Source organism: Panulirus ornatus, chromosome 52, assembly GCF_036320965.1.
Source record: "Panulirus ornatus isolate Po-2019 chromosome 52, ASM3632096v1, whole genome shotgun sequence".
Classification (NCBI taxonomy): domain Eukaryota; kingdom Metazoa; phylum Arthropoda; class Malacostraca; order Decapoda; family Palinuridae; genus Panulirus; species Panulirus ornatus.
In genome coordinates, this window is record NC_092275.1 from 19,062,310 (window position 1) to 19,078,521 (window position 16,212).

General features: G+C 46.1%; 1 protein-coding gene across 3 annotated transcripts in view; it reads left to right on the forward strand.

The window, feature by feature from the left end:
• Positions 1-16,212, forward strand: part of LOC139765125 (uncharacterized) — a 1,132,594-nt gene that overhangs the window by 904,187 nt on the left and 212,195 nt on the right. For all 3 annotated transcript variants that reach the window (XM_071692317.1, XM_071692316.1, XM_071692314.1), the window contains one exon: positions 7,585-10,507. In XM_071692317.1, the coding sequence (XP_071548418.1) occupies positions 7,585-10,507 (2,923 nt within the window). The remainder of the gene's footprint in view (positions 1-7,584; positions 10,508-16,212) is intronic.

A 16,212-nucleotide genomic window follows, 5' to 3' on the forward strand; every position in this document is an offset into this window, starting at 1 on the left:
CTGACCACTAAAATCGTCAATAAACCACTTTTGGTCATCTGACTGATAATTGCTAGTGATCTGACTTTATGGATTCCAATTAGGTTTTTTCACGTATCAGTAGCCAATTCGTTAACAAATTACATTCTGTTTGATGTTATCCTTATTTGTAGTCATGTAAGTCATGTATCCATTGCTGAATATACCAAATATTGTACAACGAGTTAAGTTTACTGCAGTCGTATAATTGATAGTATAAGACTGAAATAATGATCCATTGTGGAAGGATTTGCCGGATCAAGAACAGTGTGATCTACAGTGCAGATGCCTCAGGAGATATATAGGAAATATATGCATTATATACATTGATTACACTTCCATTGTCGGTGTATCGTAATGGTCACTCACTGTTGTTTGTGCTTTTGTGACCTTGTACTGCCACCGTGCGCTCAGCAGCTCAAGGACGACTCTCCTGCGGATATAAAGGTAATCGTTCTTGAGAGCTGTGAATCACAAGGTTCGAGACCATTTCTGTAACCTTTGCGTCGTGCGAGGCTATCCGTCTCCAGCAGGTCCAGGCTTGCGAAGCTGTACGTTCCGTCAAGGGCCATTCTCACAGCGTCACTCTCTCCTGTCGAGGCCAACCTCACCGTTCTTCGCTCTGCACCAGGGTTCAGCATACGCCGACCTCGCATACCACGCGATGGCGTTCCACTTCGAACCCTGATATCAACACCCTCTGGACGACATGGTATTCCAGATAACCTAAGATTGCACTTCCGTTCCATTTGGATATCGTCGTAGATAACAACGTCGGAACGGAATGCAACCAAGTCTTAGTTTCCTCAAGGAATCTCTCCACTCGACGAAAGGTCATTGTCCAGCTTCTCCGAGTGCTCCTCTCCTCTCCTCTCCTACAGAGGAGGGTAGTTGAGGGAGGGAGGAGGCTTCCCTCACCCTCCTCCCTCCCGAGCCTCAGTCCAGGGCTCCCGTAGGTGTGCGGTCAGGCGCAGATGACAGAGACGTGACAGGTGACAAGCTTGCACATTCCGGTATGGGTGTTGCTCCATGACCGCCCGCTCATGCCAGGGTGACTTTGAATTGTGGACGCCAAGACGTCCCTGTTGGCTCCAGAGGGAACGGGCGACTGTCATGGTGGGTTGAGTGGTTGGTTTTGAGCAGTTCTGTAAAGCGCTAGAATCTTGTGGATTATTCGCTGCTTTTTAGCATGAAAGAAAGATAACTTAAAGGCTTCAGATTATTTACATAGAATTATATAAATTGGGTTCCGATACGAGATTATAATAGACTTAAAACTATTTCCCCGGAATTATATTATTTGGCCTCTTGTAGAATGTATCTAAAAATCTAAAACACTTTACATAGAATTATGTATTTTGGCTCCCTGTACAAGATATCTAAAAACCTTAAAACCATTTACAGATAATTATTTTTTTTGGCTTCCGAACAAGATATCTAATGAATTCAAACAATGTACAGATAATAACATATTCTGGCTTTCTGCACAAGATATCAGAAAACTTAAAAACCATTTAAAGGGAAGCATTTTAACAACTATAGTCCTATTCTGTCCTCATAGCCGTTGGAAAACTGGTCATCGCCATGTCCTTTCGTTCTCCTGAGTGCAAACATGATTACTGAAAGAAAACGGACAAAAAAGAATACTTCAGCTGGATCGCTTATAAGGGATTACAAAGCTAAAGATTATGGAGGTTTAGGCTGCCAGGTACAGTATATATCAGCAATGCAAAGATTTTGATTCTAGATTGCAGTCCAAACGAGACGATTTACTGTACTTGATTTCTCTTGTTTGTGAAGTAAGGTGTTGAATACCCCAAGGGTTGCTGTCATTGGATCCCACCCAGTATGGCTGAATATTCGATTCGATTCGTGGAAACTGAATCATTATATTCAGGTCTACAAAGCTTATCATTTCTCTAGTTCTTAGGATTGTGTCTGTGTAATGACAGTGCTTTCCCCGAAAGACATGTATGAAATATCTTTCTTTCCTTCTCGTGTGTGTGTGTGGGTGTGTGTGCAGTTTTCCTCATGTGTATGTCTTTGTTGATTCAAATCTGCTTCTCTAATTACTGGCCATTAAGCTCACTCAGAGGTCATTCATGCTTAGCTTAGGAATGTTTTCCTGCTGGCAATTCTGACCGAATTGTTTTTTTCACGCCACTTTTTCAAGCACTTCGACGTTCTCTCATGTGTTGGTGGGAGTTGCACCTGCGTTGGATGACAGAGAGTTCGCTTAATGGCTGGAGACTCCTGGCTCCAAATTACAACCGTGGGCTCAAGTCCCGAGTGCTGAAACGCAGTCTTAAGAAAATGCGTCTTGAAAAGACATCAGTATTCATGAGGCTTTTGTAACTCGAGACTTTTCTACTTCTCTTTCCTTCTTCAGTAAAGGCATTGGCCATGGCTCAGCCACAGTCCAGATGCAGACACTGAGGCCTGATGTAACTGCAGAGAGAGAGAGAAAACACGAAAGTGACGGACACCCATTATATGCTTGAGAGATAGTGTGAAGCTTATCTATGTATGTCCACCTATTTTTCTTTCAACCCCCTCCCCCCTCTCTCTCTCTCTCTCTCTCTCTCTCTCTCTCTCTCTCTCTCTCTCTCTCTCTCTCTCTCTGGTATTTACGATCCCCTCCTGTCTCTGATTTTCTCCAGTTTCAAGATTTCTTCCTTCGTCTTGCCTCTTCTTCCTTTCTTGGGAATGCTACGGAAGGACCGTGATCCCTGACATATATGAATATATATATATATATATATATATATATATATATATATATATATATATATGTGTGTGTGTGTATATATATGTGTGTGTGTGTGTGTGTGTGTGTATGTATATATATATAAGCTCTGCTGCGTCTCCTTACTTTACAGTAATATTTTCCCTTGTTATTTCCTATTTTCCCTCATTAGTTTCCCTATTGTCAGCTTTGCAGCACGCATCAGCAGCATTCAGCCACATTGTGCTCACTCACACTACGTTCTCATGGCTGTCAGGTGGGCTGCCTTGAGTTGGTGTAGTGGCTGTGATGTTTGGGTTGGATTATAACGGGTTTGAAGCAGATGGGTTCCACCTTGAATTTATTGATCGTGTTAGATCGCATCTGTCCTTGATATCGTGCAGTCGATCGATGCTCAAAATTAGTTGTCAGCGCGTGACGTATCTTGGTTCTAAAGGTAGGTTTTCTGTCACTGGCATAAACTAGCAGGATAAACGTGATCTATCTAAGGTCTAGACTAACCTAACCTAACATCGGTGTCTGATGATGGGACCTGTGTGACTTCTGTTTGCGTAGCACATCGAGAGAGAGTGAGTTTTACACTCTTGTTACCCCATCTCTAAACTTTTTCACATATACGATACCGTAAACTAATATATATCCACCCACATACATAGTATCATCTTATACACGTTATCCATTCATTGATCATTCCCCAAAAGAAGGGATGAACAGCTGGGTTGGGTGCGATCTGCTTGTCCGGTCTTCGAACCCGGGTCCATTTGATTGGCGAGTTGCAACGCTTACAGCTGTACCACGTAGGCGGCTTGTGGTCCCATGTGTGTGTGTGTGTGTGTGTGGGCAGGTAATGGTCTGTAACACAGGAAGTGCATCTTGTCCACAGTCTTAACTTATAGTGATGTTCACCGCCGGAATTTTATGACGTGCGCTTGAGGTTGGTCCGTTGGCGTCTTCTGAAGGTGGCAGTGCATAGACCCTGTCACTCACCTGAAGTGGCTTATTGACTCTGCTATGGCTGTGTTTTGAATTATATTCTGGTCTACACAGGCTATCATTCAAACCCTGTGAGATATGTATGGAATATCTGTGTGTGTGTATGTGTGTGTGTGTGTGTGTGTCAGCTCATGCCTCCGTGGTCATAGAAACGGTCATTAAAGAGTTCAAAAGCCATGAAAAAGAGACAGATTCGAAAGGTGTGTGTTTTTTTCTGGTCTCGCGACCTGGATGAGATCGTATGGCGGAATAAGCATACAAAGCAATACAAAAAAGGAAAGCGAGCATATCACTGGGTCAGTTTAGGGTTGTTTGTTATACTGTTAGAGATCAGGAACAGTCCAGTGTGGTTAGATTATAAAAGCAAACAGAAGGTTTATGAAGAAATACCTTTAAACTTTTGTACCTCGGGGGGTGGTGTAAGGAACTTCGTTCGTAGACTTGAGGCAAAATATTAGTTAAAGTACCTTTAAAGTATCTGTGGTGCTGCTTTCAGCTGCTGTTACCGGCGAATCATTGAATACATTAGCGATCCGTCTGGAGAAAAATTACGTTGCTTCACTTGAAGTAAAAGGTCTGCACACAGGTTTCCTATCCATGAGTACTCGTGAAATCGGACAAATCTAGTAATTTTCTATTGCTTTTAAGGGGATTTGCATCTGTTTCAGTAGGGTTAAGGCCAGACTACTTCGTTTGGACCTTTGGGTGTGTGTAATCAGTGTATCTATATCTGTTTCTTTGTGAGTCAAATGATCTCTTAACTTTCTTTAAACCAAGTAAGCTCAAGTTGTCTATCTAGAATTACAAAGTAGTGTTGAAAGTAACCCAGGAGAAAAAAAATATATGAACTGTGATTACTCTCACCGAGCTAATCTCCAACCACAACCTTATACACAAGAACCTCATTTGTGGCAAGAGCTAAAAGTCTACCATGTTCCCTTCACGAGTAGGTTTCCCATTAAAAGTGCTCTAGGGCTCAGTGATCTTCCCTAACATAGCAAATGGCACATTGAGAGTGCAGAATGTAATAGATATATATCTGACTTTGACCGTTCGATTCAGAAGTCTTCGCTGGGGACACCAGCATGACGGTCCTTCAACTTGTCAAACCTCGCACCTGGTGTTGTCACCTGTGATTTTCTAGCTCACTCAACACATAACAGCTGTGAGTCAGTCCGTTGCTGAGGTCTTTGACAGTGCATCACTGAGGGTTGTGAAGCTATGATAGTTTCGAATGAGTTTTGTGAGATTTCGAGTCATTTTTGTAGTTTACGAAACACTTCTTGTGTTAGGAACTTACGGGTGAAGGACTGTGATTTAGCGTATCATTGCCGACTTGCGTCACACACTTATTGATCTTAAGTTGGTGCGTATTGCGTACTTACTGGCGGGCGTCATACTTATGGATCCGATAATGGTGCGCAAAGCACTGCGCGTCTTACTTTTTTTTTTTTTTTTAACGGGATCATACGCATCACTTACTATTGGACCCGATGTATCACAATTATTGACCTGTTGTTGGTTCGCGTCACTAAAGTATTGACCCGATTTTGTGCGTGTCACAAAATTATTGACCCGATGTTGGTTATACATTCACTCACCCGATGTTGGCCCGCGGCGCGTGCTTAGAGACCCGATCTTGGTGGGCGTCACACACTTATTTACCCAACGCTGGTGAGCGACACTAAATTGTTGACCCGATGTTAGTGCACGTCACACACTTACCTAACTCTATGTTAGTTCGCTTCACTCACTTAACTGAGTCTATGTAGGTGCGCTACACACACTAGTTGAGTCTATGTAGGTGCGCCACACACACTTAACTGAGTCTATGTTGGTGCGCCACACACACTTAACTGAGTCTATGTTGGTGCGCCACACACACTTAACTGAGTCTATGTTGGTGCGCGTCACACACTTACCTAACTCTATGTTGATGCGCGTCACACACTCGTACACCTGCAGGCAACCGTGTGTATGTGGTTCGTGCAGGCCGGAGCCCACTACACCTGCCCGGAGGCTGCCTCTCCCTCATCTGTCTGCACTTAAGCGGCCTCATTATGGTTCATTTGTACCTCTTTACTCTCGCGGCCCCAGTGATTACTCTAGCTCTTTATCGGGTCTCCAGAGACACTCCATATTCGTTTATCAGATTCTTCTTCTGTTTTCTTCTTTCTCTTAAGTCTTTCTTTACGGCAGCAGCTGTGGTGTATTTACATCAGCTACAGCCTAAATGGACTGAATGGGTGAACTGGTTTTCTGTCTGTGAGAAAGAGCTTCGTAAAGCCAGCGAAAGTGTGATTAGCTGGGGGGGAACCCAATGATATAGCTTCAGAACGTTGAATTATTTACTAATGTCATCTCACAGTGATCATAAAAGACGCAATCTCCTTCAGATTTAAGAGTAGAAGAATTGTGTAATAGAGGTGTTATAAAAGTGGTTCTGAATAGGAAGATGGAGTGGGGTGTGCGTGGGATGTTTATATTATCTAGAATGCTTAATATCCCAGTTCTGTAGATGGGTTTCCTTTTGGCTCTAGTTCGCCTTCTTCAAGAGTTTAGAGAGTCTTTAGACTGACTCAGATGCCTGTCTTCCAAATGCAAAATGGCTCATCATTGTTTTCGTATTTGCTGTCTCATTCTAGATTCTGTAGCGTTGCTTGTCCTCTTTCCCATCTCAATCTAGTACGAAGAGTTAGAATAGCTTGAGGTTAGAAGAGCTCTGTTGAAAATCTAGTTCTAACAGTAAAAACAGCATAAGGTTAAAGGAGCTCTGTTGAAAATCTAATTCTAACCGTTAGACTATCAATAGATTAGAGGAGTTCTGTTGAGAATCTAGAACTAACAGTTAGAACAGCATGAGGTTAAAGGAGCTCTGTTGAAAATCTAATTCAAACCGTTAGACTATCAATAGATTAGAGGAGTTCTGTTGAGAATCTAGAACTAACAGTTAGAACAGCATGAGCTTCAAGGAGCTCTGTTGAAAATCTAATTCTAACAGTTAGACTATCAATAGATTAGAGGAGTTCTGTTGGGAACCAAATACTAACAGTTAGACTAACAACAGGTAACGGGACTTCTGTTGAGAATCTGAAGAGTTATCACTTACCACTTGTGCCTTACTTGGTAGTATTGATAGCCGCCTGTCAAGCTGTGTTGGTAATAATGCATGACGGGAACCACTTGTCATGCAGTGACATGAGGTTATTAGTATGTAATGGGGGGAGGGTGGAATGGCACGTCCATCAGCGTCTGGTGGTCCCCAGACGTCATGAATTTGTCACTCGAGTCTTGGCTGTTTTGCTCCGTCATGAACGGTAATGAAAGCTTTTGAAGTGTGATATACCAGGCGAGCACACGGCCCTTGATGTTCTTCACTCAAAACAGCCTTGATCTTTGGCATTCTTCCTTCTCAAAAAGATATTGACCTTTGACATTTGTTATTCTCAAAAAAAAATTGACCTCTCAAATACTTTGTTCTTAAAAAAATTGACCTTTGACATTCGTCTCTCTCAAGAATTAGACCTTTGACGTTCTTCACTCACACATTTTGACCTTTGACATTCTTCACTCTCAAAAAATTGGCCTGTAACATGTTTCATTCCTGAAAAAAACTGACCTTTGACATTATTCATTATTGAAAAGATATTGCCTATGACATTCTTATTGACATTCTTCGTTCTCAAAAGAATCGACCTTTGACATCCTTCATTCTTGAAGACTTGACCTTTGTCATTCTTCACTCTGCACAGACTAATTTTTCTCATTCATCGTTCCTGGAAATTCATCTCAGACATGTATAACACAAGTTCCTTTGTCTCTTGCAGGTCGACACCCAACCTTGACGATGCTGACGATGGCAGCATGGTGACGAAGAAGTCGTCCATGTACTCGTACCTTCAAGGTGCCTCCGCATCCTCACACAAGGGCGGCATGGGCGGCTCGGGGATCGTGGGCGGTCGGTACTGGGACGCCACCATGGGTGCTGATGACACCCCTGACCGGGAGGATTATGCTCACCATCTACGCTCCTCCTCATACCAGTTGCTTCACTCGCGCCAGCTGTCGGCTCTCAGCTCCGGGTCAGCGGGCTCCTTCCACAGCCGACAACACTCCAACACCTCCAACTACAGTGAGCCGGACGACCTCAGTCCTCGAGGGGACCTCTCCTCCGGCCATAGTCACCACAGCCACCACCATGGAATGGATAGAGCCAGATTCTTCTCGTATGACAACCTCGGGCCAGAGCCTTCCACTCAGAAGTATCATGGGTCCTGGAATATGTCAGAGCCAGACCTGACGCTGGCGCCACCACCATACTCCCCACCTGGGCCAGGTTATCAGCAGCATCAGCCGCCAATATCCCCAACACTGCCAGCATCGGTGGGCACGCCATCGTCTGTGAAACACTCGCCCACATCGAACTCGTCAGGCCGCCACCCATCTTCGCCGCCGCCTCCTCCTGTGCGAGATGCTTCTAGTCTAAAATATATCAAGTATGGCCCAGGGCACGAGAAGTATCCTTCGTGGCCTGTGCCCGCCGGAAACCAAGTGATGTCGCACGGGTCATCGGCTCATGATGCAAACATCTCCGGCTTACCAGACCCGGCATCTCAGTCTCCTGCACCGCAAGGCTCTCACCGCTCGAAATCCTGGACAGAACAGTCGGAATATCCCAAGGAGAAGGCTGGAGGTTATGCCCGACCCTACAATAAGAAATCTCTGAACCAGTCCTTCCAGAGACAACTCAAAACTGTGATGGAGCGAACGGAGAAAATCCCCAAGGAGGTCTTTCATAACAGTCTTCGGGAGGATATGTTCTCGAACTCAGATTATTCCTTTATGGACTCGTATTACAAGCCTACGAACCCATATTATCCTCTTTATGATCGTGACGGTCGTGCTCTGGATGACAAGGACTACAGCATCCCGTCTCCGCCAGAGCGCGACTTGGGTATGGGAGAAGCCAATCTTGGGCAAGTGACGGCAGCGCAGTTTGAGGAGATCGTTCGACAGTTTGACGAGTTCGGCTACACAGAGCTGATCGACGCAACGCCCCTGTTGGATCAGCTGCGCCGCGAGTCTGTGATGTGGGACGGGAGCTCAGAACGGGACTCGGGACGTGGAGAGAGCGAGAGTGTGGCAGACAGCGCACGCTATAGTAATGGACGGGAGAGTGTCACCACTGTCGTGACAAACTCGTCCTCCGCATCATCGTCGGAGACTCTTAAATGGCACGGTTCTCTCTCCGACATCTCTATCCTCTCCGGCCATTCGCGTGATCATAGATCAGACCACAACATCGTGCACAGCTCGCGTGTGCAGGCGCCTCAGCGGCACAACAGTGAATCGGTTCTTTATTATGGTGCTGATGCCAGGGGGAAACTCCTCCACGGCAGACTCGTCCACGAATCAAGGGACCACCGCGATTTGCGGCGTTCAGTCCGAGATACGGAGTCTGGCTACCCAAGACCCTCCCGGGAAGGGAAGTGGAGCAGAGAGGTTGAGAGAAATAATGAGATGAACAACTTGAAGAAGTTCCCCTCGTACTCCTATACACAGCCTCTATCACAAATCACTGAGGCGCCGACAGCAGAGATGAGGGAAACCCCTAGATCTCCCACTCGCTCCCCACAGAGTCCCACTGTGGACTTCAGTAAACCCCCATCAGTGGCTGAGAGGATTCACGAACTGGAGAGACAGTCGCGTACCAACGGTCCCGAGAGTGGAACCCGCTGGCCTCGGGACCAGAGTGGCTCCCGGGAAAGGGATTCGAGGGAACCTCGCGATATGCGAGATCTCAGAGATCCACGGGATCACAGAGACTCGAGGGAGTCTCGGGAGCCTCTTGATCCTCGAGATCTTCAAGATCCTCGTAGGTCCCGCGATGATACATCGCCTCAAGAGGCTCGTGACTTGAGCGACAAGGTGGAGAGTCGTACTCCCAGAGAACATCGGGAATCGAGTGAGATACGTACTCACCAGAGAAGAGGGTCTCGTGACTCTCAAAGAGGAGATCGAGACATTCGACTCGACTTTTCCAGAATAGACCGAAAGGGAGAAGGGTCTAATGCTTCAATGGATGGTGTCCGATCTCCCTCAACCCCTGGATCCTCTTCTAGGTCCCACACGCAGAAGGATGCTGAGGGTAGACCATTCATTCATGAGAATTTCCAAAACATACTGAACGCTTTTACCGAGGTAGACAGAGTCGACAGAATGGACCGGTCTGACAGAATGAGCAGTAACGTATCCTATTCGTATTTAGACCCTGAGAAGAGGCGCAAGGTGTCCGATGCTACGCTGAAGAGCATCCAGAAACAAGCCGTGATGTCCTTTTACGAACGGCACACTGGGAAGAGCTTGAGTGGCGCTTCGGTCAGCGACCTCAGCTCCGCCAGCAGTCAGTCGAGTCTCGTATCCTCCCAGTCGGCACCGGAGACATCGCAGGGGAAGTGGACGAACGTCCCTCACCCCAGTATGAACCAGAGCGTGAGGACGGACAAATCAGGAAGGGCGGGCAAGGGTATGGCTCGCTTGGGTCGTGTACCCGAAAGCGAGTTGGATGACCAGACGCACCGTCCTGCTCGAAGGCGCTCCATGAGTGGGCGTGACTCTGGTAGTGAGACTGGCACTGACGACCTCTCCAGGGGAGGTTCCCAGCGCTCCTCGCTCGCCTCTGATGCTGCCTCCTCTCGAGGGGAGCAGCCGCCAGCTCTTCCACAGAAGCAGAGTCAAGTTCATCAGGAGGTGAGTACCTTCATTTGTTGTTTGAAGCAGCAGAAAATTAAAAAAGATATAATCTTGTTGCAGAAACATCGGATTTGGAGAAGGTGAGGATTGTAGGTGTCAGTTTATTAGTCATTATTTAAACGGAGGTGATGATAGCATGTTGTTTGTGGCTTTGCACTGCATGATGGTCTTGCCCTTGACTGCAAGAAAGGCTTTTGTCATCGATTTTTTCCGTGTGTATTTCAAACATGTGCAGCTTTCGGACATCTTTGGCAGAGTTTACGGTACATTGTGATTATATATGAATATATATTTCTTTTTGTCATACTATTCGCCATTTCCCGCGTTAGCGAGGTAGCGTTAAGAACAGAGGACTGGGCCTTTGAAGGAAATCCTCACTTGGCCCCCTTCTCTGTTCCTTCTTTCGGAAAATTAAAAATGAGAAGGGAGGTTTTCCAGCCCCCCGCTTTTTCTTTATGTAGAGCAATTCTACCATTAATGTTTATGTATCCCCTTGTTGGGTTTTCATAGCGTTCCGTTGATGTGTTTAAGTACCTTAGTATGTGTTCCCTGGTCCTTCATTCATGTGCTTGTTGGCATAACATGATATAAGAAGCTGTTCTCTCTGAAGGAAAGGGATATCATACGAAGAATAGGTCTGGATCAAATGTTATTGGACTAGAAAAAAAAGGTAAGATATTATTGTAGTCTGGAAGAAAATATTCTACTAGAAATTACAGCATTCTTTTCTATAGTCAGCGCCTATATATGGTCTTCGAATCATCATGAACATTTGAAGCAAATGTTCAGCTTTTCTTTCGATTTGGTTACAAAGTACGTTGTCGGCCTCAGTCAGTCGACAAGTCTAAAGCCGAAATAACCATCGAACAAACCAGTCTTTTCTTAGCTCAAGACCATTGCTTCAGTGTAGCTGTGATGTTCTTAAGTTCAGAGGATATGAGCCTTCAATTACGAAGGTGTGCTGTACGTTAGGGATAGAACGCCTGATGGCTGGCGTTGCACAAGGCCCAGGTAAGCATCGCTGGCGTATACCGGCCGTGACGGGCTGGTGGATCTGAGAAGCTGGCACACGGTCGGTTAGGTCACCCTTACATTCCCCGCAGGTGATGATTAATGTGACAATTACCAGCTGACGTGAGGGTCGTGATGGGGAGGAACCTAGAGACTATAGATGTTGCCAGGGTCACTGACCGGCTATTACAGCTGTAGTGGGAGCAGCTTATTCTCCGCTGGAAAAGGACTAACCACAGATTTATCTTCTGATCTTCCGCCTCTTCCGTCTTATGTAACGTAATCTAGGTAGGGTCAAGGTAAATTAGACCCGGTTAAGTGTGTTCTTTGTTCTGTCCTTTTTTTTTTCTGACATATCACGGGTGAAATATGCCCCTCCATGCGAGGTCAACTTGGGCGAAAGAAGAAAAGGTAAAGTAGAAATTAATCTGGGCTCCGCAGGTGCTTGTAGACTTGTTTCTTATGTGAGGAACGAAAGACAGAAGAAGGGAGAGAATTCCACAACTTAGCTCTTCGAGCGAAGGAGGAGGCATTATTATCATCACAGCCAGTTTCTATTTAAAAGAAGGGAGAGAATTCCACAGCTTAGCTCTTCGAACGAAGGAGGAGGCATTATTATCATCACAGCCAGTTTCTATTTGATGTAATACAGCAAAGAGTACTTAGTTCCACTGATCCGTACATAGCCATTATGAGCTCAGTAGGTGTAGTCACACCAACCCTATGGCAGTCTCGGCTATGTTGGATTTTATCGTTAGATTATTCTTGTCTCGCTTTATATATATATATATATATATATATATATATATATATATATATATATATATATATATATCCTTTTACAAGGTGTTAACAGATTCCGTCTGCCTGTGTTTTGCCGCGAGTGAAAAGTCACCCTCCAGCGCGGTTAACCGTCGGAGTTCAGTGTGTTCGAAGACCATCAAACTCCAAAGGAGGCCATCCTATCCCTGCTGCTGATTGTAGAGCAAAATTGAAAACTGTTGGAGGGCCTGCAGATGGGAGTCCTTAAGGATAGACGACACAAATGGAAATAATTTTCTGATCGTAAGATAAAGATTTCTCAGTTTTTAACCGTGAAGTTAGGGCTTTACAGCTCCCTGTCTCTCTGTGGAACACAGCTTTTTTCCCTCCCCTTATCTCCCGGAGATTTGCTTGGCTTGATGCTCACTCGTGTAAAAGAGTTGATTAAATCGGATTTTACGGGTCAGATTTTTACAATGATTGTCGTCTCCATCAGTCACCACAAAGACCAATGTTCATAGATAATAGATTAACGTAACATCTCATTGGTCTTTGGTTCCTAATTTTGCATTTTACATTGACATTCACGACACTAATTTGCGTTCGTCCATAAAAAGCCACTGTTGAGTTTACCGTCGACAGACTTTCCTTCATAAGTCACGGGAGAGAGAGACGTTCATCTCAGTTTGAAGCGCTGGGTGAAGGAGACGCTGTCCACTTTGCGAGGAGCGTCACAGAAGGCTTTCTTGAGGCTGTGTAGGGGAAGGCAGGGGCAGTATGACTACCCTCGTCTTCGTCTGAACTGTGGGTCGAGTCTCCTACCTCCAGGTGATGGAAGCCTCTACCACAATGCACATCAGTGTTTACACCACTTGATGAACTCTATTCTTAACCTGGTCGACCTGAAGTATGGTTGTCACGTATTTTGCCTCATGAGATTGAGACATCGTCTTTGCTTCTTGATTTCGTCAATATATGTCTTTGTTAGAATTCTGAGGGATCAGAGATCATAAATTCTCTTTTTTGCTCAAAGACTCCGTGAGATAAGTTTGTGCCGTGATTGCAAGGTTGAATGAGAGGAGGCGTTACCATTCGATCCTGGAAGTTGGGATTCCGTAATAGATTCAGGATGTCTTATAGTGCGAAGGTAGATGTACGTAGGAAGTATGGGTGGTACGTATGCTTTCGTACTGAGGTTGGGCTGGAGTTATGGGCACTATGTGGGTCGGTATGATGGCAGGGTTAGGGTCATGGGCATTTGTGTTTTGGTATGGTGGCAAAGTTAGGGATCATGGGTATTATGTGCGTTGGTATGGTGTCTGGGTTAGGGATCATGGTCATTGTATGTGTGTTGGCATGGTGGCAGGATAAGACGTTAAAAGAAAATGTAGTCCCAGCGCTTGGTCGGTTCATCGGCCTGCCACTGAAAGCCATGTCCCCAAACATGAACATCCGGGATTAACTCGAGTCGAGTTATAAGTAAGCTTTTGGCTGACGAGGACCAGTCACAGCTGAGATAGTCTACCCTTAAACGATGATGTTATCCACTAAACTTCGTACTAGAGGAAGGATGAACAGCTGGGAAGAGCTGTGAACTCCCGGGAACTGAAGACAGGGCAAGTAGATTAGTTGCCAGCAACGTTAACCACGCCACCACAGAGGCGCTTGCGGGCATGGGGTCGTAAATATTACCCAGCTGTTGACATCTGTTCTCGGGATTTAAGAATACCGCAGCGGCAAGCCTCGCTGAGCCTGCTTTAACGTGGGTAGAATTCGGTGCATCGTCGTGCTTGTGGTGGTGATTGCTGCCCTTGGTGCTTGTTGCGATCAGCGTCATTGATCAGGTCTTGGGCAAGGTTGTCCAGGCACTGGCTTTATTATCTAAGGCCCCGCCATTTGTCGTCTGTCGGACCTTGTAGAGGGAGTGTGTGTGTGTGTGTGTGTGTGTGTGTGTGTGTGTTCACGCTAATGCGTAGATTTACAGACCTCCCCTCCTGCTTTATTTGGGAGGTGGGACCTAATGGAACGTGTCAGCAGAGGAGACTAGACAGCAGCAGGAGGAGCGCTGGGCCGCAGAGGTGTTGGACGACAAATGTCTGCTGTAGTTGTATTGACATAGTCACCAACGCTCCTTGATTAAGACCCACACGTCACTTGGCGCAGGTCCTCGTGCCAAGAGCCTGTGTGTGTGTGTGTGTGTCCACCCCTGGCCCACCTCACCTCACCTCACCTTCTAAAAAAAAAACTGGTACTTCTGCTTTTGTCTCTTATTGTCAAGATCATCCGGTGTGATACCGCTTTTGGCCACTGGTTGGTATCTATGTAGATGCAGAGCTGTCACTCCTCGCCTCGCCTTTGCTTGTCGATCGTGCGTTAAGTACGTATTTCCCTCTTCCAAGTTCTGTGGCTTTTGAATCCTAAAAATAATTCAGTCTCTCTGTGGACGTCGTAATTGAAAAGGTCAGCGACACGGCGTTCGGGTTTGGGTGTTTTTTTTTTCTGTCTGGTGCAGCGACTTCCCATGTTACGTAATGTGACGGAGCGCGGCTGCCCGGCCATTATATACGTGTGGGCCTCCCTGTGGAGGTCAGTATGGAGTGGACCTTGTACCCCAGCATGGTAACCCGGGTCATCGCTCCAGCGGCCATGTGGACCACTTCGTCCAGGTCATTGTGGAGTGTGGAGCATGTAGTCTAGCTCATCGCTCCACCAGACCACGTCACTGTGGAGTTTGGAACTTGTGTTCTGGCCAATCGCTCCACCAGACCACGTCACTGTGGAGTGTGGAACTTGTGTTCTGGCCCATCGTTCCCAACAGCCGTGAACTGTGGGGTGTGAACTGTATGTTCTGGCTGGTCGTCCAACCAGCTACGAACCCAATCTCCAGGTCTTGGTGGAGCTGTCTCCAAGGCGAAGGCACCCCTGGTTCATCTCTAGATCAGCCAAGCATCGACATAGCTCATGAAAATTAGCCAACCAGCTTTGTGGCTCCACCAGCCAAGCGACCTTGTAACCCAAGATGGGTACCCAAACTTCATCTCTCCATCAGCCAAGCAACCACATACCTTAGGATGGTACCCAGGTTTATTGCCCCACCAGCTAAGCGACCTTCACTTCATCAGCAAACATTTTCTCAGCCGGTCAAACGCGCTGAGACAGTTGCTGTCTCCTGAGTGTGTGTGTGTGTGTGGCCTCCTACCTCTGTATATCCGTCATCACACATGGCATACCGTACGACACTGACTATCACTTCAGTTGATGAGGGTCTCCAGGGAGCTTTTACGGGTTGCAACTGTGATAGTCGGTACAAGAATGCAGTGCCTCAGCTTCTACAGTGATTGGGGAACGTCGCACAGTTTACGTAGATATTATCATAGATCGTAATTAGATCTTCAAGATTGAATATATTGTCAAACTAGCCACTCCAAAAACATTTTTCCATCACTTGTCGTGTTTGAAAACATTTAACATCTTCCTCGGCCCGCGCATGAACATTTTCCGTAAGGAGATTCGAGCGAAAGAATTAGAAGAACTCTTTTTATGTTAAGGACTGAAGGTCCTTGTCTGATGTATGGCAACTGGTGACAGACTGTAGAATCTTGGTTTGGCAGCGGACACTCGTCCGTTATAGTTGCTACTCCTGTTGGCGCTGCAGGTCTTGAGGCAATACTAGATACTTCTGTTGGCACTGCAGGTCTTGAGGCAACGCTAAACATTCATGTGGTGGCACTGCGGGTCTTGAGGCAGCATTAAACACCTCTGGTGTCACTGTAGGTCTAGAGGCAACCACTACAGGTTGTAAAGCAGTTTTAAAGACTTTATTTGTGGCACTGCAGGTAATGAGGCAGCATTGAAGACACTTCTGGTGGCACTGCAGATCTTGAGGCAACACTATATACTCCTCTGATGGCACTGCAGATCGTGGGGTA